The sequence below is a fragment of the Talpa europaea genome, assembly GCF_964194135.1.
Source record: "Talpa europaea genome assembly, chromosome: 1".
Classification (NCBI taxonomy): Eukaryota; Metazoa; Chordata; class Mammalia; order Eulipotyphla; family Talpidae; genus Talpa; species Talpa europaea.
The window spans coordinates 53,829,441-53,853,712 of record NC_140073.1 but is presented as its reverse complement, the minus strand read 5'-3'; the positions used below and the strand labels follow the sequence as shown (position 1 = coordinate 53,853,712).

The 24,272-nt window shown below is 43.2% G+C and overlaps 1 protein-coding gene across 1 annotated transcript; it reads left to right on the top strand.

Annotated features, from left to right (window-relative positions):
* Window positions 1-8,570: 8,570 nt before the first annotated feature.
* RAB30 (RAB30, member RAS oncogene family) lies at window positions 8,571-23,272 on the top strand (the record flags this gene model as incomplete). The annotated part of the gene is made up of 4 exons (XM_084253577.1): window positions 8,571-8,663; window positions 12,175-12,258; window positions 19,033-19,216; window positions 22,918-23,272. The coding sequence occupies 4 exons, from the start codon at window positions 8,571-8,573 to the stop codon at window positions 23,166-23,168; spliced, it is 612 nt and encodes a 203-aa protein (XP_084109703.1). The 3' UTR covers window positions 23,169-23,272.
* Window positions 23,273-24,272: the final 1,000 nt, after the last annotated feature.

Below are 24,272 nucleotides of genomic sequence, written 5' to 3'. Positions count from 1 at the left end.
GACTCAAGGCCATATAATTGCTGATGCAAGACAGTATCTCCTTTCACCTTATTCCAATTGTCACTATCGACCTGATCCTGCTTCAGAAACCATTTACTAGTAATACTAAGGGTCTCTACAAATCCTTTAAGAATTTTTCTACTGAGAGGAACCCCAAACTCTTTTAGAAGAGCTTCCAGGGAAATAACTAACTGCCCCTTGGACATTGAGTTGCCCATGATCCCAGCTACCTTACCTTACTTTACTTTACTTGCTGGCTCACCACAGCTGGTCCTTCAGCGGTTCCTTCGTTCTTTTTCGTGCCCCACGTTGGGCGCCACCTGTCCCGACCCGCGGGATTCGGAGGCACAGAAAGAGAAGGGCTGAGGATTGAAATGAGGGGCTTGACAAATTGACGCTAGCGTTTGCTTCTTTATTTTTCCTTTTTCCTTTTCCTACTTTTACATGTTTTTTTCCTTTCCCTGTCCTACTACCTTCCCTGGCTTTCTCTATGCTCCTCTCTCAGTACGTTTCTCAGTATCCTCTCTCAAAGTCTCTACACAGTATCCTTTCCACAGTCTCCCTCTCGAGGTCTCCTCGCCTCATCCTCTACGCAGTCTCTCTCCTTCTCCTCTACGCAGTCTCTCCAGTCTCTCCCGTGGTGGTTCCCTTCTTCTCCCCCCTCGCTCCTCTCCTCGTACCTCCCAGTCCCACGTGATTTTCCGGAAGCGCAGTGGTTTCTCCGAAGGCGAAACAGAAACTGAAACCTAACTTGCGAGCATGCGCAACACAGCGCATGCTCCATGCGGCTCCGGACAATACAGATGACTGAGAATTTGGTTTTTTAGTGACACCAACTTGTTCTTTCCGCTGGTCTTGGCTGTTGTAGGATGGGTATTTTATTTTGAGGGAAGATGGTGGGAAGGAATGAGTCCACTGTGCTGAGGTGTGGTTAGTCGAGAAAGTAATGGTACACGCAGTGAACTAGAAAAAGCAACCCGGAGTTTGCGTGGCATTTTCCTTCCCAGGTTCCTGTCATATGAAGTGGTGCAGTAGGGAAGAGAAAGACAGAGTGATAGAAATAGAGCACCACAGGTGGCCAAGGGGTTAAGTCTCAGCACTATGAAGCTATTCACAGCCACTGCAGCATGAGTTCGATCCCTGGCCAGGGATCTACCCACATGGCTCAGCAGACCTCTCCTGTCTCTCCCGCTGCTCCCCTCAGCAGTGTATTTCATCAGTCTGCCTGTTCTGTTCCCTGCTCTGTCTTTGGTGAATCCTCTCACCTCCCACACTTCTGGCCTGTACCCCAGTTCTTGTGTGCATAAATAAATAAATCTTAAAAAAAATAGAGCACCCCAAACATTAAAAAACAATTTTAACATATTTTTTCACTGTTTTGGGAAAAGTTTTACCTTTCAAGCACTATTATAGACGGAATATAATGCTGAAGATATCTTCATTCCCCTCTGGAGCAAACATGTTGCCAGTTTTCTTTTGTATCCTTCCAGAGATTTTTTTTTTAAGCAAACCCCCCTTTTTAAAAAGATTTATTTATTTATTAATACAAGCACTGGGTACAGTCAGAAGCACGGGAGGGTGAGAGAATTCACCAGAGCCAGAGCAGGGAACAGAACAGGCAGACCGATGAAATACACTGCTGAGGGGAGCAGCGGGCGGCAGGAGAGGTCTGTGGGCCATGTGGGACCCTCGCCGGTGGCTGGGGATCGAACCGGCGCTGCAGAGGCTACGGGCAGCTTCACAGCCCAGCTCTCAACCGCTGCACCACTGGGGAGGCCCCTTATAGAGATATTTTGTGCACAGATAAATAATTATATGACCCCTTTTCATACTATACACACCATTTTCCACCTTTCACTAGCAAACTATATGGTACATTCTATAGAGTTTGTGTGTGTATGTACATAGATATGTGTGTATATATAGGTTCTATAATCTGTACAACCCATTTTCCTACTGATAAACTTTCAAGTTGTTTTTGGTTTTTGCTCATACAAACATTGTTGTAATGAATATATATTCATTGATTTTTTTTTTCACATTTATATCAGTGTAAGTATAGCATAGATTCCTAGAAGTGGGTCAGAGGGCTTGAATTGCCTTTTTTTTGCTGTAAATAAATACTGCTCTTCATAGTGGTCACATTGATTTGCCTCCCACCAGCAGATGCCAGTGTCCCTTTGCTCCATTTTCTCACCAAAACAGTCATCGACTGTCAATCTGAGATGAAAAATTGCCTCTTGTTATAACCATTGTAATTTTCACCATAAATTTTATGTTACAGTTGAAATTATGATTTATAATTATAAATTACAAATCCATTTGAATCTGAATTTACTCATGTGAGTGAGGTTCATCATTTAATCTCCTCTCTCATAAACTATTTGTTCATGTCCTTTATCCATGTTGTCTATTGTATTATAGATTCTTATTGATTTATAGGAACTCCTTCTGTTATAGAGCAACCCCGATATTAAACGGGTTCCTGGCTGTGGGTCCTCACCCGCGCGCTTTAAAGGGACTTATGAATACTCTACTACACACACACACAAAAGGTTAATAAAAGGTTTATTTACAAGAGAAAAGGAAATAAGGAAAATGTACAACTCAGGGAGAAAATAGGGAAATAAAGTCTTTAATGCGTCCTACCCGATCCGCCGACCTGGAAACCCAAAGTCACTCTCAGAGCTGGCTGGACGCTGCGAGCTGGCGGAGAGCCAAAAATGGGGGATCCCCAAAGCCCACGTGTCTGCCTTTTCTATCCACCTGGCTGCTTAACCTCACCCTCAGGTCCCAGCCACCTTCCCTTTGATGGTGATGGGATTTGGAGTTCCCAGTGTCTTTGGCTTTGACCTGGGGTGGGGGTGGAGTCCACAAAGCCTATATGGAATTAGCTTTGGGACATCCTTTTCCCCCTAACACTTCTATGTTTAAGGAAATTAGCCCTCAGTTAGTGTATTTCAGATACTCTAGTCAGTTTATCTTTTATTGTTTCACCCTGCAGAATCTGGTCAATGTCTTATTTTATGACTTTGATTTTGATTAATTCTTTGAAAGCCTTCCCCACTTTAAGATTATATTATGATTTCTTCTAGTACTCTTATGTTTTCATCTTTTAAAGTCCAAATCCTTGATCCAGCTGGAATTTATTTTAGTGTAAGGAATATAGATAGATTTCTAGCTTAATTTTTTTCCCCGAGAAAGGCATGGGTTTTGGATCTTGGCACTTTTACTCAGATATATATTTAATTTTACTCATACATATATTTAATTTTCTTACATCACTGGTCATCTTTGTAGGTATAGCCCTCCCAACCATATTGACCCTGCAGCTGCAACCACCACCCTGCTCCCCTGAGTCTCCCTTCCATGCTCCCCTGATCACTCCAGCTCCTCCCTTGCTGCATGCTCTAAGATCGATGGTTGGCCCACAAGCTTTGTCCTTTTCCTTTTTCTGGAACCTCATCATTTTCTGGGGTGAGGGCCTGCGCTCCCGGACCACAGCAGACCAGACTGCTCAGATCCCTGGAGCTAATGGGAGGCAGGTAGCGAGGCAGAGCCATGCGGGAGCCTCTTGGAATGCCGGTGTGTGGAGTGGTTCTCTGGGCACCTTGATTCGGGAGCTTCCTGTGATAGAGACTGCCCTGTTTTGTCCAGATCAGCGTGGTTTCTGGGTTCCGTGCCTCCTCATTCATACGGATTGTCCATCCGTTCCGATGACTGTCATATGCTGCTGCTGCTTAGTCTTACAATCCTGACTTTGGGAACCCTGCTCCCTGGTAGTGTCAGTGGAGAAGTTCCCTGGTGAAGACAGAGTCCAGCAGTGCTTGGTCCACCTCCTTTCATGGTTTCCAGTCCTGCCCTCAGTCCCCCTTCATACCTCTGATGTTTTCTTCTCCTGGTTGGAAACAGAGGAAGCCTCACTCATGTTGCATGTGTCTCTGGGCCAGGGGTTTTATTCAGTTATAATTTTGAACAAATTAACTTCTCTGAGCCTCAATTTCCTTATCTGTATACTGAGAAGAATGATAATGCCTACCTAATAAGGCTGTTGACAAGGTGAAATAAGACCATATATGGAAAACATTTATTATGCTTCCAGACACACAGTAAGTGTTTGAAGCATGGTCCAAATACCCAGGAACCTGGAAACACGTAGTGTGTTCTGGCAAAGGGGGAAGTTCTAGGTGGCTATGACACAGGTGCCATCTTGGAATTCATTGGTATGTGACTTAGGATGAGTCACTTCATCACCTAAACCCCCCGATTCCTCACCTGCATAGTGAATGATAAAACCAGCTTATGGGACTGTTGGCAGGTCCAGATTTGACCACATCTGTGAATGCGTTTTTTCAATGGTAAAGGGCCATAGAAAAATGCTGGAGACCTTGGTCTGGTGGACGAGAGTAGCCACAGCACAGGTGGGTGTTCATTATCCATGGCCAAGGAGAATAGTTAACTCGCAATAACATGAAATTAGCAGCTCATGTAAAGCAAACGAGCTTGCAGCATTTGCTTATAGTAATGTTTAGTAATTGCCTTCTAGTAATTAAACAATAATGAGCTTCCTGAGACAGAACCTTGTTAGAGTGAAAGATGGGTCAGATGCTTTCAATTCAGTGTAAACTTCTTGAACACAGCAGTGGGGTATGCAGGTGTAAGTGTCTTGGTGAAGCACGTCCTTCCCACAGGGGCTATGGGGGCAGTGGACATATAGAGCACGGCCCCCTTCACCAGGCAGATGCAGGAGAGGAACCTGGAGGAAGGCTCGTCCGGAAGAAGCTCACTGTGCTCTGAGTCTTGTCAGAGGCTGAAAAAAAATCATTACTACATTTTTTAAAAGGATACTACTTTTTTAAGTTATCTTACTTGCCTCTCAAACAACTTGATGGTTATAGATTCTATTATCATTCCCATTTTATGAACAAGGAAACTTTTTATAGCTATTTAGCAGCCCAGGTCTCTTGTTTTCATTGCCCATGCTACCTAATGCTGCTCTGGGAAGGGGCTGGGAAACCTGTTCACCTGCCCCCTCGGTGTACAGACCAAGGCTCAAGGTTAGTTTTTTGGGTTTTTTTTAGATTTATTTATTTATGATTACAAGAACTGGGGTACAGGCCAGAGGCACAGGAGGTTGAGAGGATTCACCAGAGACAGAGCAGGGAACAGAACAGGCAGATAGACCGAAGTACACTGCTGAGGGGAGCAGTGGGCGAGTCAGGAGAGGTCTGCTGCGCCATGTGGGTAGCTCCCTGGCTGATGATCGAACTCGTGCTGCAGAGGCTGCGACAGGTTCACAGTGCTGCGCTCAACCCCTCAGGCTCAAGGTTTTTAATCAAGGATGAGTTTCCCAAATGTAATTTTCTTGGGCATATTGCTGGAAGTCAGAAGGTGGGGCAGGCATCTGGCTTCTGTTCACCAGAAACTTTGACTTTACCTGTTACACTGAGCTTCAAAAGAGGGAAGAGAAAATGTTCTGATGGACAATAGTGATTGGAGTTATTTTTTTAAACATCACTTTGATAAGTGGCTTATGTTGCTAAAATCACACTGCTTAGCACTGTTTTTTCTTTCTTTTTTTTTGCTTTTTAAGCTCTCCATAGTGTATCTTGTTTCCTGTAACCTTTCCTGTAACATTTTTTCTTTTTCTCACCTTTTTTTCCTTTTTCAAATCTTTTGCATATATCCATTCATTTACAGCTCTTGTGGTGATCATATATGGGATCTTGCTTATTCATCTGAGTGGTGTTCCTGTTCGAACACAGTGTCTGCTACGTAGCTACATGAATGAATGATGGCTGAATTTTGGGAGTGCTGTGCAAGGGAGCAGCCTGTGGGTCTAGCTCCTAGAAGAGGCTGGGGCTGGGAGGCAGCGTGAGGAACAGTGCCCATTTGGTCTAGAATCAGTGTGTGCCCCTTGAGGAGGAGGGAGAGTCGCGAATAATACTCTTCCAATGGACCTGGAGTTCCATTCAGCTGACCCTCAGCCCTCAAGACAGGTATAGCAACACTATCGACCACTAGGCAATTGTATCCTGTTTCAGAAGAAGCTGGGCTTTGGAGTCAGATGGATCGAGGTTTGAATCCTGGTCCTAAGAATAATCAGCTGTGTGACTTTAGGATACCTTCTTTGTGTCTCAGTTTTCTTGCCCTTCCTCACTCAATTCATCAGCTCTTTCTTAAGTTCCTTTTATGATCCAGGCACTGTGGGAGGGACTGCAGGCTATGTTCAAGCTGCTGGGTTTGAATCCCAGCTCCACCAGTTAAGTGGAACGCCCACCTCAGTGGGACCTCAGTGACTTCTCATTTAACTCTCTTGTGCTTCAGTAGCCTCATCTGTCAGCTAGTAGTGTTCACCTCCGAGGAGTGTCATGAGGGTTAAATCAGTTAATTATACAGGATGAGATGATGAAGATGACAAGGACAATGGTAGGAAGGGTTAGGATCTGGACTCAACCGAAGAGGCTTCATCCGTTTCGTGTTGCTCCAGGTTTTGTGTGTGTGTGTGTGACAGAGGTGCTGAGGAATGGGGTGGGAATGTGGGCGAGATATAAATAACTACGGCAGAGCGTGGTGAGTATTACTGTAGGCGAGGACGACAGTCTTGCAGCAGTGTGTAGCTGGAGGCCCAACCTTTCTCGCAGGCCAGAGAAGCTTACTTGAGAGAGTGATGTTTAAGCAAAATTGAAAGGAGGAATAAAGCTGGGCAGGACCGTGAAGTGAGGTTGTGTTCCGTGTTATGGGCAGGAAGACCGTATACAGGAAGGTCCAGAGAGGGGAACGGTCCATGTACTTAAGGAATGGCAGAAATCCACTGAGCTTGGAGTCACCCTGTACCCTTGCTGGTTATCCCTTTTTCTCTTCCTTCAGACTCCACCGGGCTTGTTCTGTCTACAACTTTGAAATGAGCTCGGATGCTGGTTTGAACTGTTATTTAACCTGTTAGTTAGCTTTGCTTCATGTTGGTTTTGAGAACAGAGACTGTCTCACGCCTGTGCTTCCTGTGGTGGAGAGCACGGGAATAGGGTGTGTGTGCATAGAGGATTTGCTTTCCCAGGGCAAGGCTTTGTGGGTACCAAGACTCTGGTTCAGTTTTTTTTTTTTTAAATCTTCACAGTTGTTCTCTGACAAGGACAGAGCAGGTAGTGTTCCTTTTAGTACGACAGGAGAAACTAAGACCTGCATATAATGTGCCCACTGATTAGTTCTCTAATTCTATGGAGTAGAATTTACTAAGGGTAAGTGTACCTCAGCCTAGGAAAATAGAGCTGAAAAATGGATCCCTTCTCTTGAGGGTGAAGCAGACATTTGACCAAATAGTTGTATACAGCAAGTGAAGCTTTAGGACAGAGGAATAGTGTTTAAATTTATTTAGGGAGCATCAATGAAAAAATCAGAGAGAGAGAGAGATGCATGCATTGGATCCTACCTGAAAGATGAACTTCATGCCAGGGAAGAGAGGGGGGGAGAGCACCACAGGCAGAGGCGATAACACGTGTACACTGCAGCGCAAGGAAGTGGAAAGACAGGTACTTGGGCAGGTGCCGCCATACCAGCGTGACTGGCAGCAGGTGGATGCCGTGGGCTTGTGGTAGAAGGGACCGGGGCCATACCTCCCACTGGAAAGAGCTTAAGACCCCATGATCTGCAGGAGACAGAAAGGCTCCTCCTGGGTCCTTCTTCATTGACCCTTCCAGGCCGCGCCCTTCCTTCCCAGCGGTACACACAGTGTGGCCATAAACCAAGCTTTGCATAGGCTCTCCTTGGTCACTGTCTCCTCGCACTGCCAGCTTGTCTGCATATAGATTTCTGTGTTAAAGGAAAACAGATTTGATCACATGAGCAACCTGTGACCTGACTTCTTGGAAGAATAAAGGTTACCAGGTGAAAGGACACCTGTGTCATTTATTCCCTACACTGTGTGGTAACTGGGAAGGAGTAAAGTCCTCCTCTGACTGGACACCTGTGGTTCTCCCTCACTGGCAGGGTCATCAGAGGGAAACATTAAATTGTTCCTTGAAAGTTGTGGTGTATATACACCATGGAATACTATCAGCAATGAAAAAAGATAAACTCATGCCATTTGCAGCAACGTGGATGGAGCTAGAAGGAATTATACTCAGTGAAATAAGCCGGAAGGAAAAAGAAAAATACCGGATGGTTCCACTTATAGCAGGAATAAAGGGGAACCAAATAGGACATTAGGGGGAAAAAGAATCACAATACAAAACAAAAACAAACAGCCAATTATAAGCCAGAGACATCCTGCAGGGGAGGAGGAGGGAGAGGGATGAGAGGGAGGCAGGGAGGAGCACAGGGGACTGAGGTGATGGTGCACGGGTGCCTTGGGGAAGGAAACTCTATGGGGACTGCACCTGAGGGGGTGGGGGAAGCAAATATTGTTTAAAAATGAACAATGATATAAAATATATATAAATTAAAACAATTGCTTCTTGAATGAGTCAGACCCACTGTTCCTGAGCAGATGGGGCCAGGGCAGCTCGAGCTCTGTGGGCAAGTCTGACCAGGCCCCTCTCACTCCTGTCTGTGCTTGCCTTGCAGCTGTGTAAATGAGTATGGAAGATTATGATTTCCTGTTTAAAATTGTTTTAATTGGCAATGCCGGTGTGGGGAAGACGTGCCTAGTCCGACGGTTCACTCAGGTAAGAGAACTCAGACGCGCAGATGGTTGCTCTGGCCTGCACGGTTAGGGGAGCCTGGTGAGGGAGGTGACTGGTCCAGCACCAGCCTCTGGGCTGCTTGTCTTTAACCTACTCTGAAAGGGCTTTGTAGCCCAGACTAGCTTTCTTTAACCCCTGAAAAGAGTGCCTGACTCCTTGGGTCGCCACCCACTGTCTTGTTAAATGCAGGGGGAGAGTGGTTCTGCTTCCAGTGTGGTGTGATAAATAGATTATTAGATAAAAGATAGGTTATTAGTTACTAATCAAAAGATAGAAACAAGTGAATGGGGATATTAAACTAGACCAAAATATTATTTTTTTAAAATGCAATTTAAATACAAATTAAACCAAACTCCCCACCAATCCCATCTCATGTCTTCCCAGGAAACCGAGTAAATCATTTTGGTTAAGAGCCAAACAGGCTGGTTTTTCTAAATCTACCAGATGGGAATGAAATGAGAACAGTGAAAGACTATTTGAACTAAGTTGAATTTCCCCCCCGAGTTGAGTCCTTATCATATGATCTAAGTACAGGTTCCCTCTGCGGCTGTGCTTTTGAGAATTATTGCCAGAGCTTAGACACCTGGTTTAATACAGAAATGAGTGGGAAATCATAATGAAGTTGGCTGACTTTTGTGTTTTCCCTGGAAAAAATAGGGATGATATCCCTTTCAGGATTATTATGCATAGGGCCTTCCCGGAGGCGCAGTGGTTTGAGCGCAGTGCTGTGAAGCTGTCCGCAGCCTCTGCAGCGCAGGTTCAGTTCCGGGCCAGCCAGGGAGAAATCCACATGGTGCGGCAGACCTCTCCTGTCTTGCCCTCTGCTCCCCTCAGCAGTGTATTTCAGTCAGTCTGCCTGTTCTGTTCCCCACTCTTGTCTCTGGTGAATCCTCTCACCCTCTCATGCCTGTACCCCAGGTCTTGTATAAATAAATAAATCTTTAAAAAAAATTTAAAAAAGCATTATTATGCATAATCTTGGCATCTTTGTAAAGTGCTAATTGGGAAAGGTGAGACCGGCACCTTCTGTAAACAGCATAGGGCAGCCCGGGAAGGGCACTGGCTGGAGAGTCCAGACACAGGGTCTGACCCCAGCTCTGCCCTGGCTCATCCTAAGAGCCCAGGCAAGTAACCCGCTGCTGGCCTAACTGTCTCTCTGCCCCCCACAAAGGGTCTGGTGATCCCCATGGCCCTTTCCAGCTCTGACCATCTAGAGCTGTGGAGAATGGAGAGGCAGATTTGATAATATAAACAGCTTTTGGGCAGAGTCACCTTTGGAAATGCCAGGGTTTTTGCCACAATAAATGAGCAAAATGGAATGTGGGCTTTTTCCTAAACTTTGGCCTGGTGAAATCAAAAATAATAAGCTAGCGTGCATCTGGACTCAATTAACAACCCTGGTGTGATACTGGGAACTCCAACTGGTTTTACTTCCACCAAACATAAGTCCGCTTTTCTGCTTTTGGTAGGAGGATGAGACTGCAGAAATGTAGAGGAGTTTTGAGCCCCTTTATCAAAAATTCCTGTGGGTTGGCTAAGCTGGGTAAAAGGGTCATTTGTATGGTGAAGGACAGAATTGGACTTCTAGTGATTCAGTTAATGCAGTGTATACAGATGTGAATTTTGAATGATGTACACATGAAACTTTTCTAATGTTATAATGCAGTGTTACTCCAGTAAATATTATGAAATACCATTTAATAAATGTTAAATATTATTTTAAAAGATAAGAAATATACTACAAAAAAAGTCCCTTGACCTTGAAAGATTCCTTAGAGATTATTCAACACACTCTTTTCATTCCACTGAGGAAAAACTCAGGTCTAGAGGAACAAAATGACTTCTTGGCTTCTCCCATCATACCAGTGGCAAAGCCAAGGTTGGAGCACCTGTCTCCTGATACCGGCATGATCACTTTACCCTCTAATGTTCCGCGTTCTAAGCTCAGACGCCATAGGAATTTGACTTTTCTTGTTAAAAGCATATTCCCTGTTGTTAAAAGTGAAAAATGCTTCTATTTTCAAACACTAATTTTCACCAACAAGTACACTACTGCTGGTCTTTCTTTCTGTCTACTTTTTACCCTTCCCAGCTCTTCAACCCCCCACAAAGTTCATATTTCACCAGCCAAATTATGTTTGTTTTGGTTATTTAGTAGAAAGTTAAAATGAACTAGATTCAGCTGTTTTTGAGGCACAGGGGTTTGGGAACAAAACAATAGGGGAGACATGGGGAAGGATTTGTTTTATTTTTTGGCATTTGTTAGACTGTAAAACAGCTGGAGCTTTCAACTCAAAGCTTGGCAGCCTTGTGCTTGAGCCAAACCAAAATAGAGGAAAATTGATTCAATATTTTTAAGTAAAGTTATGAATGTTTATATTTACATCTTTTGCAGACATGCAGGGGAACATTTTCTGTTGGTTTGAAGCTCAGCCATTTAATTTCATACTTTAATTAAAGAGCTCTCTTGTTAGGAATGGACTTAATTAAACATGCCCCAATCTTAGCCGCCGCAGCTAATAAAGTCCATTTCACCTTATTTTCTGAAATTCTGGAATAGAAGTGATGAGGGAAGAAAAGTAGGTTCTTTCTCAATAGAATACCTCCCTATTTTCAACTCCTCCACTAAGCTTACCAGAAAAATTATGTAACGGTAATTACATTATCCGTACAGTTTTCTTAAATCCTGTCTTTGTAGTTTGGCTTTTAGCTTAAGGAAAGCTTTTTTTTATTGTTTTGAAATGCTTCTATTATCCTCCACCTCATTGAATTTTAGGTCCAGAGAGGGAGACTGGTTTGCTTGAAGTCACAACAGTGATCCTGAGCCTGCTGCCTCCCTGTTAAGTGCTATTTCTACTCTGTTTTCTCTCCAAAGGGCTATTTTCACTGATGACCTTGGCATCATTGACCCTGATCTCACATAATTATATATGTTGGGTACATTGTACTCAAAGAAATAGTTATCACATACAGGGCAGAGGAAATTAAAAATCTCCATCTTGTTCATGGTTCACTTCCTGAGTGCTTGGTTTTTGTTTTTTGTTTTCATATTGATTGTCTACCACTGCGCCCCTGATAACTAGTTTTAGTCTTCCTCGATTTTACTTTTCAGGCCATCCATTTCGTCCTTACCCTAACAATGTAGGGTAACTCCATGATCTTAATCATCTACTTGTATCTGATTTTTCTGTTTCGTTCTTTGAAATTGGACCTTCCTCCTTTCCTAGTTCTCTCCTTTCCCTCACTGTCTTCCTCCTCTTTCTTCACACCCCCTTTCCTTTCTTCTTCTTTCAACATTTCTCTTCTACTTTCTCCCTCTTTTCTCCTCCCCTCAAAGCAAGCATGCCTAATTAAACAGGTTCCCCAGGACTCTAAGCAGAGTTCATCAACCAAAGCAAAGAACTGGGAACTGACGGTGATGGTGGAGAAGGTGGAGAATTTAATTTAATTCAAAAATTTGCTTAATTGTTATTTTTTATTATTTATTTTTTAGGGTCTTTTCCCCCCAGGTCAAGGAGCCACAATTGGAGTTGACTTTATGATTAAGACAGTGGAGATTAATGGTGAAAAAGTGAAGGTAAGATGCGAAGTATCCAAAAAGATTTTCATGGTGCTGGGTAAAAGGAAGTGATATTTCCTAACATGCACTCATTCTCATTGGAATCTACATTGGAAAGACTATACCAAATCCTAGCAGCTTATCACCAAACAGAATACTTCTGCCCCTTGGTGGGGGCAGGAGGAGCTTATGGATGGTGAGCAGGAAGACCTAAAGCAAGTATGTCCTGGCTACTGTCATGCCAGATGGGGTGAAACAACAGAGAACTTTCTTTTTGGATCTACCTAGTTGGGCCAATAAGCAGTGCCACCTCTTCCAAGCAGTGGACACAGGAGAGAGCTGCTGACTCCTGCATCTGCTCCCCTCATATCATGCAAACAAAGTGAAATGAAACAGGTTTCCCGTGGCACTAACTAGAGTTCTTTTTTCTACCAGTTAGCTGAGCCAATGGAAGGGGCTGGTAGTGATGGTGGAGCGGGCAGAGAATTTAATTTAATTGAAAGATTTGCTTAGTTACTAGTTTCTATTCCATTTACTCACATCAATCACTTATTGAGTTATTCTGTCTCCATCATGCTCCTGTGCCTAGGCAGGGAGAGATAGTAAATGAGGGGGCCAGGGAGGGCATGGTCTCATCCTACCCTGGTTAGCGATGTCTGGTTAGTTTGGTATCTGTCAAGACTGTGGTGTGTGGAGTAACAGGAGACCAGAGGTAGTGCTGACCAAGTACTTGCTGTGCGTCGGTCCCTCCGCTCCATGCCTTTACACGTGTCATCACATTGAACTTAATCCTTACTGAAAATCCTATGAGGTAAGAGGTAAATTATCTTCATTTTATAGGTTTCAGAGATGTGAATGACTGATTTATCCACAGTTAGAAAGGAAGAGAGGCAGGAGCTGAGCCCATTTTGTGAGTTAATGTATCCCACTGCCTCTCTGGGGCCTCCCCTGTCTTGAAAAAGGAAATGAAGCACAGTTGGCCTGCCACCTTGGAGCAGGGAACAGATAAAGGTGATGGGAGGAAATCTGAAGCAAGACTAAGTTATAGGAGAAGAGAATAGAGAATCTGGTCTTAAGCCCTGAGCTCTACCTGTCCCTCATTCTTTTTTTTTTTTTTAAAGATTTATTTATTTATACAAGAGCTGGGGTACAGGCCAGATGCGCGGGAGGGTGATGAATTCACCAGAAACAGAGTGGGAACAGAACAGGCAGACTGACGAAGTACACTGCTGAGGGGAGCAGCGGGCGCGGCAGCAGAGGTCTGCGCGCCATGTGGGGCCCTTGCTGGCGGCCGGGGATCGAACTGGCACTGCAGAATCTGTGGGCAGCTTCGCAGCCCAGTGCTCAACCGCTGCGCCGCCAAGGGAGGTCCTGTCCCTCATTCTTAATGAGATTCCTCTCTCAGATCTCTGAGAGCTGAGTTCTATGGAAAGAAGCAATAACTGTGGCATCAGCAACATGCTGAACACTGGAATCAGCTTCAGCTGGATCCCTCCCTAAGCATTCCAAGTTTGAGGTCATGTGTCAGTTGCATCCTCCCTCCATATGCACCCGTGTGCCTGCCTTCAAATGCCTTGGGAAGGGCAGAGGAGCTCAGTGGCACAGTTTTGGCACTATATAGATACAGAGAGTGTTTAGGAGAAAGTTTCTAAACAGAAACTTTAGAACAGAAACTCTCCCTGTATCTCTCAGCACTAACATCTCACTGGCCCCTTATGATAAAGACTGAGAGCTCGGGGCACTGGAAAATTCAGAGTTTGAAATCCATGCAAATGCAAACCAAAAAGCTCAGAAAATAGTGCATTTTCTGAGGTGAGAGAAAGGAAGTAGGGTGTTGCTAGGAAGGATAGAGGAATATGCACTCAAGAGGAATTGGCAGGAAGAGCCCTTTGTTCTAGTAGTAGAGGCGGTCATCTCCCCAGGAGCTGAGTAAATATATCTATTCCTCCAGGCAATTTGCTTCCAAATATTCAGACTGCTTGTGTATGAACACATATATGTGTGAGTTCATTCCTTTGGTCAGAAAATGTTAATGCCTCCCATGTGCCAGGCACTGGGAAGGAATAGGGATGAGAAAGAACTGGTCCCCAGTGTTGAAGATCAGACTTATTTCTCTTTTCTGACTCCCCAAGTTTTGATATTACCTTTATTCCATTTTCTGCAAGCCATAAACCCATTTCTAAATGCTTATTACACTCTGGTGCAATCACGAGACCACAGCCTCCCTAAGAGCAAGGCTTGCGTCTTACACATCTTGAATCAAGCTCAGTTCCTGTCCCTATCACCTCTTTATCTGTAATAAGTGAGAGTTGGCTGGTCTCCCAAATCCTGTTCTAGTTAAGTGGCCATATATGTAGAATCCAGATATAAAATGACCCTTCTCAACTATGTTAATTCAATGGCCTCATTAACACTTGGACACAAAGAGTCATTTTCTTAGTCTTAATGGAAAAGGGCAGAGCTGCCCATGTCTCATTAAGGAAATAGTTGTCTTAGTGTTGTCCTGGTCTTTAGCATTTACTGACTGTTCTTTTCTGATGATCCCTATCTTTTTGCTAGTAGATTGCATTTTTTTTTCCCTCAGAACTCTAATGAGTCAATGGAAAAGAGAATTTCCTGGAGGTTTGTTCAGAATCCTGCCTTGCAAGTAGCAGGACAGGACCAGACCCAGAATCTTTCTCCTGACTTCTCATCACCTCTCTCAGCCTCCCCTAGAAGTCTAATTCTTTGCAGGATGATGCGTAGGGAATTAAAGGCAATAGATTCTTATAGCTTTGAAAATTTAATACCAAATAAGTAAAAGCAAAAGTGAGGGAGAGGCTCTTCTCTAGAAGATTCTGCATTATGATTTGGGCATATGTAGAATTTTCATCTGTTCATTGATACTGTTTGATGTATCACAAATTAATGGGTAAGAGCAAAACTCTTAAGTTCAGTTTATGTTTTAACCCTAGAAGATTAATTATAATAGAAATAGAAGATTTTCCAGATTTCCCTCTAATGAAGTCTGTGTTGCATAGATGGGAAAGTCTTAAGTGGATATACATATATTTGTTCATTTGACTATCCATCCATTCCTCCATCTATCCTTTGTTGTAGCAGATGCTTTTTGTTTTGGTAAAGCATCTTTGTTCTTTAGGAACTTCCTATTGCCTAGCACAAACATTTTAACTGTGAAATTGTCTTTAATACCTAAATAATCATTTAACCAAAATTAATCCTTCATGATTTCACAGTCTTTATTAGCCATTCAAATATGCCTGCCACTTAACATGTGCTGTCTTTGGAAGGCACTGGAGGCGTAAAGTTAAATAAGAGACTGCCCTTCTTTTAGAGGGATAGGGAGGATAGAGTAGGAACAGAGGGAGGAGGCAGGGTGGTTTATGGTGGAGGGCTGTGGGTGCTTGGATGGTGAGGGAGGGATGCTACCATATATTGAAGAGGTGTTGTGTAGTCTTGTAAAACAATGTCACCTCAATAAAGGAAAAAGAGAGAGACAGCCCTTACCCTCAAAGAATTCAGTATAGCAAAGAAACACACTAGTAAACCAATCATTGCAATACACAGGTACAACACTGAGGCACTAGAAATATCACTGGTGATATAATAAAACCTTAGAGAACATTGCAGCCTCATGCTGGAGTTGAGAGAGCTTAGAAAGCCCAGGGCTGTGGTGCTGAGAACATATTGATGGGCATGGCATGTGACTAAAACTAGGAGACACTCTCTCCTGCTGTTTCCTCTTTAATAGAACATCTCATATTTTATTGTGGTTAGTCAACTATGTGGTTGGCTCCCTTTGAACTGTGAGCTAAGTTTTATTCATCTTTGTACCCTCCATGTGCCTAGCATAGTGCTTTGCATATGTTAATGACCTACATGTTCTAAAAAGGATCAAATGAATGACAGAGTGCAAGGTGAAACCAAGCTGAAATGATAAAGGCAGTAGCATAAGAATATCCTTAGGAATCAAATATAAAACCAGAACTAGATACCACCCCACCCCCTCATGAGAAAATAGTGTGCATCTTGACAAGGCCATAAATCATATTGTAGAAAATATTTCAGTGGTTTTCATTCTTAAAGCTGTTCTCAGGGTGTGCTAATCCTAAGAACATACTGATTTCTAATGACTGATACTATTAAATTCAATCGCAAGTGTTTTTAGAGGCTTGGTGTTACATTAAAACAATAGTCTGTTGTTCTAAGGCACATCCTGGCAGAGGGGCACCATGCCCCTAGATTTGAGGCAGAGAAGAGGATGGCTTTTGTCAAGCAAAAGCCTTAACATCTGTATAGTTGCCTTCAGCAGACACAGACTTTCATGTGTATTATCAAAGAGCAGCTGTGGCTTCAGATCAAAGGAGCGTCTGTGTGCCCGATTGCAGGTCATGACAGTGGGCGGGTCACTCTCCAGTCTGCGCCACTAAACTGGTATGAGCAGAGGGTGACACCAAGTGACTCATGCTCTGTTGTTCCAGATACATAGTACATCAGCCTCGGGAGGCAAAGGGAGCACGGAGGTGTGTGTTGAGATCTTCACTGCCTATGAGAAGTCAAGTCCTAGCTTTGTGAGCACTCAGTTAGGACATGGACTTGCTCATGAATGAGGAGAGGCAGAAACTTGACTTCCTCACCAAGTTGCTATAAGGATAAAGGAGACTATCTGTAAATACTTGAACACTTACTTTTTATCAGATGCTTTATTTAGTGCAGGAGATTCTGTGAGTAAAATGGACCCACTTTCCCTGCCTGAAACGTTCAGTCTAGGGAGGAAAAGAGCTTTTAAAAAATCACTACAGGGCCTCCCTGGTGGCAGAAGGGTTAGACGCAGCACTATGAAGCTATCCCCAGCCACTGCAGCACAAGTTTGATCCCCGGCCAGAGAGCAACCCACATGGCGCAGCAGACCTCTCATGACTCACCCGCTGCTCCCCTCAGCAGTGTATTTCATTTGATCTGCCTGTTTTGTTTCCCACTGTTCTGGTGAATCCTCTCACCCCCATACCTCTGGCCTGTACCCCAGCTCTTGTATGCATAAATAAATAAATCTTTAAAAAAATCACTACAATAGTTTAAAAAAGTATTACAGTCTTTATTAAAATATATATTTGGATCCTCTCTGGTGGCCTAGATGTTAAGTCTCAGTGCTGTCATTGTTATAGCCTGAGTTCAATCCCCAGCCAGGGAGCTAACCAACATATGGTGCAGCAGACCTTTCCTGTCTCGTCCTCTGCTCCCCTAAGGATTGTATTGGGTAGATCCAGCTGTTTTGCCCCCCACTCTGCCTCTGCACCACTGGCCTACACCCAAGTTCTTCTACACAATCAATCAATCAATCAATCAATCAATACAAACATGATTTAAGATGTCAGGCTATGAAGGAGAATTGCAGGGTGCAGGAGAAAATATGAGTGAGTGGGGCACTAGGAAGGGGAACCTGGTTTAACCTTAAGGCTGTAGATAGTCTTTCCTGGGAAATGATGTTCTCTTAGTGAGAGTGAGTGAATCTTGTGACTGGTGAAGTTTATACAGTCACACAGGGAGATGATTATTGTCATTCATGTTATTTCTCAAGGCTCTCGGGTTTGTTCTGTACTTGGGTCTGTCTGGAGAACAGTTCCTTTTCAGTAATCTTCTGCTCGGTGCTGGAAATCCAGGGAGAAGTGAGAAGTGTTTTTGCCTTTTTTTCTTAGAACATTAGGTATTACAAGAGATGACTTCAGAAAATGTGACCTTCCAGCAGGTTTGCATATTATTCTTTTTTTTTTTTTTTTAAATAAAGAAACTGTCAGTGTCCAAAGGGTGACTTGCCCAAGATCACAGAGCTTCAAAGTAGTGCAGGGAAAGTACATTTTCTTTTTCCTTTTTTCATTAGTAAACATAAAAATATAGCCCTTTGAATTTGGAACTGGAAAAGGTGGTAAGGTTGGATTTTGTTGTTCCCTGGTCTGGTTGCTTACTGAAGTGTCAACAACCAGAGAATGACAGCTTGCCAGGGCCTGCCTTTTGTAATACACTGGACATGTAGTTAAAAGCATCATCTCTGGGACCTCAGTGCCTGATTTCATTGGTTCTAGGAGTTGCTGCCTGAGACACCCGTTTCCTCATATGACACACGCCATAGTGATAGTAGCTCCCTCCTAGAACTATTGAAGATAAAGTGAGTCATTGCATGTAAAATGCATAAAGCTTGCCACATAATGAAATGCTCATTAAGTTTTTTTTAAAGAATAAAGAGGAAACACTTAAGCAGTTCATAGAAAAAAAAACATAAAGCAAAGAAAGCCCCTTTTTTATTTTAATTTTTAAAAATTATTTCTTTTTATTCCATTTTAATTCATTTTTTTAAGATTTATTTATTCATGCATACAAGAACTGGGGTACAGACCAGAGGCGCGGGAGGGTAAGAGGATTCACCATAGAAAGAGTGGGGAGCAGAATAGGCAGATTGACCAAAAACACTGCTGAGGGGAGCAGTGGGCGAGACAGAAGCGGTCTGCCACGCCATGTGGGTATCTCCCTGGACTGCAGGGATCGAACCAGCGCTGCAGAGGCTGTGGACAGCTTCACAGCACTGCGCTCAACCTGCTGCGCCACCAGGGGAGGCCCCGAAAGCCCCTCTCTTTAGCCAGGCACACCCAACAAATTTTTAAAAATTCCATGTCCTTCCAGGGCAGAAAATAACTGTGAAATTATTTGGGTGAAGTGTTTCCTTTTCTAAACTAAAGCAGGCAATGCTTGCTTTCTTTTCTGTTTCTCTAACCTGATCTTTCTCTTATGCCCTCGCAGCTGCAGATCTGGGACACAGCAGGTCAAGAGAGATTTCGATCCATTACCCAGAGTTATTACCGAAGCGCCAATGCCCTGATCCTCACCTATGATATAACCTGCGAGGAATCTTTCCGCTGCCTTCCTGAGTGGTTGCGGGAGATAGAACAATATGCCAGCAACAAGGTCATTACTGTGTTAGTGGGTAAGTGTGCGCTAAGAGAAGGGAAATTCATTTATGTGTCTCAAAGAATTTATAATCACATAAAGCTTGTGCCGCGGTACTTCCAAGAATGTAATCTACACAAATGTATGATACCATGCAATGAACATTCAGTTCCTTTGCAGTTGAGGAGAAAATGAAATAAATCCTACCCCATGGTGATAGTTTGAAAAAGTGAAGTGGAAAATACTGCTGTTCGGTTTTCTACCAGCGCAGTCTGTAGAAATTAAGACAGACTGCCTGAAAGTTGTGTGGGCTCTTCAACATTTAGAAAATCCAATTCTGAGATCATGAAAACTATTGGTGTAGAAGTAACATATATATCTTTTTTTTTTTTAAAGATTTATTTATTTATATAAGCACTGGGTACAGTCAGAAGTGCAGGAGGGTGAGAGAATTCACCAGAGGCAAAGCGGGGAACAGAACAGGCAGAAGGACCGAAGTACACTGCTGAGGGGAGCAGCGGGCAGCAGGAGAGGTGTGCGCGCCATGTGGTACCCTCGCCTATGGCCGGGGATCGAACCGGCACTGCAGAGGTTGCGGGCAGCTTTGCAGCCCAGAGCTCAACCCATACGCCACCACGGAGGCCCAACATTTATAGCTTAAGCTTGATGAAGTCTTCATTATTTGAAGCAGTTGTTTAGTGCCTAAAGGAAGGACTTTGGTTGATTATTTCCATTCTTATACTAATCAGAAAATTCTAATTTTCAGAAAAATCCACTAAGGGAAGTTCTGCAGTTTGTTTCATCTTGTAGGAGGGTAGAACCCCTGTTCACCCTGGGGGAAAAGCAGAAAACAACCGATGATTTTCTGTGGTGACAAATATACCCATTAAAAAATGGAATTGCATGAAATGGAACAAAGCATTAAAAACCCTAGTGGTGGTGGAAAAATGTTAATAATATATGGTTCCTAAAATGTTTTGGAACCTGAATTTTGGAAATTTGGGCAGAGAACCTCAGAAATATTGTTAAATTACAATTTATGGTTAACTAAGCTAATAAGCATTTTATAGTAACCATTATGGCTAGAATATATGTGCCAGGATTTATACTAAGAAATTCATGTGTCATGATCCCCCTAACTTACAGATAAGGAAACCAGGGCTCAGAGAGGTCAGGGTCTTTTTTTTTTTTAGAGAGGCCAAGTTCTTTATCCATGGCATACAGCATATGTAAGATGTACTTGAAATTCTGTAATTCTCTTACTGTAATCCACAGCTCTGTAATAAATTATGGGACTTCCCTTTGGGATCCTCAGTTGATATTTGCTTCTTTGTGACCTGTGCTCCATGCCCTGGCCTGAAAACCCCCTTTCTTACTGGAGAAGCTTTGCAATGACGCACTGGAACCCCCATCTCTGAACTTGAACTTTCTGTTCCATAGAAAACCCTTTTGAACTTCAGTCAAAACTCTACTCAAATAATATATATGTTGTCATTGATTTTATGTCTTTTGTGTCATCACTTTTTTACCCATTGGAATTTATTTAAAGCGTATTTTTGTTGTGTAGAATTTTTAAATCTGAATTTTCTTTCATACTTGTGTTGTCATATGACATGTTCCTCTATCATCTGTATTTCTTGTAGATTTATAGGTAAATTTATAGACCTGGTCGGATTTAGGTGTTTTTGTTTTTCAAGGTAATGAGTTGGTGCTCTTGTAATTTCTGAAAGTAACTACCAAAGTTTGTTTATATTTTGAACATCATTATTAACTTACATGTTTTAATAGATTCAATATATTTAGTCACATGCAGTTATTTTTATTACTCTAACGCTTCAGACTTTGACAGTAGGAGCTTCTTCAAATGGGTGCTTCTGTCATGATGCAGAAATAGAATTAGCCATTAGCCATTTCTTCAAGAAGTGCCATTTCTTCCCTCCTTCCTTCCTGATGTGAATTCTTTAAAAAAAATTTTTTTGAGGGGGGGGCCTCCCCGGTGATGCAGAGGTTGAGCGCTGGGCTATGACGCTGCCCGCAGCCTCTACAGCGCCAGTTCGATCCCCAGCCGCCAGCGAGGGTCCCGCATGGCACTCAGACCTCTCCTGCTGCACCCGCTGCTCCCCTCAGCAGTGTGCTTTGTCAGTCTGCCTGTTGGCTCTGGTGAATTCTCTCACCCTCCCGCACTTCTGAATGTACCCAGTGCTTGTATAAATAAATAATCTTTAAAAATATATATATTTTTTTGAGATAGCATTGCTTTACAACACTGTATATGATTCAGAGATTGAAGATCACATACTTTCAGGTGTATGTTACCATACTGCATTTGTCCAATGCTTTGTTCTCTATATTCCAAATTGTCAGTTTTTTGTCTTATTTCTTCTGGCTTATTTTGCTTAGCATTATTTCCTCCAATTCTGTCCTTGCCACAAATGGCAAGAGTTCATTTTTTATAGTTGCATAGTATTCCACTGTGTGTCTATATACCACGTCTTCTTTATCCACTCTTCTTTCACTTTTTCTTATCGTAAATAGTGTTGCAATAAACATAGGAGTGCATATATCTCTTTGAATTAGTGTTTTTTGCATTTTCCAACTAGGAGTGGAATTGCTGGATTATATGGTAGAGTTAATGTTTTTAGAAGACTCTGGACTGTATTCCATGGGGGCTGGACCAGTCTACATTCCTACCAACAGTGTTCCTTTTTCTCTGCATCCTCACCAACACTTGTTTTTGGTCTTTTTTATATGAACCATCCCCACAGATACGAGATCTTGTCGTGGTTTTGTTTTTTGTTTTTTGTTGTTTTTTTCTCAAAATTTTTTTTTTTTTTTAGATTTATTTATTTATACAAGCACTGGGTACAGTCAGAAGCACGGGAGGGTGAGAGAATCCACCAGAGTCAGAGCGGGGAGCAGAATAGGCAGAAGGATCAAGGTACACTGCTGAGGGGAGCAGCGGGTGCAGCAGGAGATGTCTGCGCACCATGTGGGACCCTCGCCTGGTGGCCAGGGATTGAACCAACACTGCAGAGGCTGCGGGCAGCTTCGCAGCCCAGTGCTCAACCGCTGTGCCACCAGGGAGGCCCTCGTTGTGGTTTTGATTTGCATTTCCCTGTTGGCCATCTGCATGTCTTCTTTGGAGAAGTGTCTACCCAGCTCCTCTGCCTTTCATTTAATTGGTTTTTCATTTTTTTAGGTTTAATTTAATTAGGTTGTTGTTTGTTTTAGTCATTGTTGAGTTCTGTGAGTTTTTTGTACATCTTGGATATCAGCCCCTTGTCAGATGTATGATATACACTTTCTCCCATTTGGTAGGGTGTGTTTTTGTTTTACTCATAGTTTCTTTCACTGAAGCACTGTTTCTTTTTAATGAAAAGTAAAGTTGCAATTAGAGGCCACAGCTGAGATGATAGGAATCCATCTTACAAGTGGGCTGATCATTGCTTTTAGGCTTTCAGTGAACCCAGCCAGTGTGTGTGTGCCGGAATAAACCCCTGGCATCCACAGGCTCCTGTCTTATGAGTCGGCGCCATTAAACATTCTGACTCACAAGATGACCACAGGCCACACTTGGCATCACATTCCCTTACAAGAGACAGGATAGGAAACAGCTTAGCAGTAAGTCGGCATCGGTGGACATGGTCCGCATAGTGGATGAGGTCCATCAGTGGACGTGGTCCACATAGCAGTTTTTACATATCTGATGAGTCCCTCTGATTTTACCTCCTCTTCTAGGCAACAAGATTGATCTGGCTGAAAGGAGAGAGGTTTCCCAGCAGAGAGCGGAAGAATTCTCAGAAGCTCAGGACATGTACTATTTGGAGACCTCAGCCAAGGAATCAGACAACGTGGAGAAACTCTTCCTTGACTTAGCTTGCCGCCTCATCAGCGAAGCCAGGCAGAACACACTTGTGAACAATGTATCCTCGCCCTTACCTGGAGAAGGGAAAAGCATCAGCTATTTGACTTGCTGTAATTTCAACTAAAGGCGGAGGCAAGAAGCAGCAAAAAGAACCAGCAGCTGCCCTGATGGGTTACGAATTGCTGGGGAGACCTGGCAATCCCCGTGGCTCCTGCTCTCGGACCCTCTGTGGGTGCCTGAACTTACAAAGCATGGCAGGCCCGGGGCCTCGTCCGCAGGCCAGCGTTAGCAGAACATATACTGGTTTCACCCTTTTGCGGGCTGGAGTCAGAGCAAGGAGAACATTGTACTTGGGGCTCCATGATCTGCAGAGCATGTTGCTTTTGTTTTTTTTTTTAAAGCAAGTAAAGGCGCATTCCTGAACACAGTCCGGGGGGGGGTGACTGTATGTAGGGATCCCCCTGCACGCCAGTGGGTGCATGTGGGGGCTGTTCTTTAGGGCTTCTGGGAGCCCAGGTTTTCTTGTCTACTGGATAAACCAAAACTGGAAAGGCCAAGTACTGCCTCTGTGGTGCGTGTTGTGACTCCATGGAGAATTTCAAAAGTGTTATTTCTCTTATCCACAGGCACTTTCAAGAACTTTGGGATGTAAAAAATGAAATGAAACCTTTACCCATGACCAATAATAACAATCATTGTTTTAATAATCTATATGCTCCATGACTCCTTTTGGTGCTAAAGATTCTGCTCTTTTACAGACCAAACATTTTAGTACATTGATGTCCTTAAATGTATTAAATAGAAATTTAAAAAAAAAAGCAGGGGGCAGTCCATGAATCAGCACTCTTTCTCAAAGTCTCATTATTACCTTTTCTAGGGTGGATTTATTGGCAAAGTAATCCTTTTCCCTTCCTATCCCCTCTAAATTTCAACCATTTTCTTTTATTCTCTCATCTTTCCTACCCGTAAGCAAATGAAAAGTTTGAAAAATGGGGGAAATGAATGGCTGAGGATATGCGAACTTAAAAGATTAGCTCTAAGACATTAGGAGTAGTATGAGAAAACAGGCCAGACCTGACCAGAATACCGTGGGAGAATGGAACTGAGGTGCAGCAGTCCAAGCTGAGCACGGTCCTTGAGAGCCCGTCACGACTTTTACTCCTGGTATATCCATCTTGGACAGACGCAGGATTTTGTAGGTGTTTTTAGTATAAGTGAGAATAGCAAG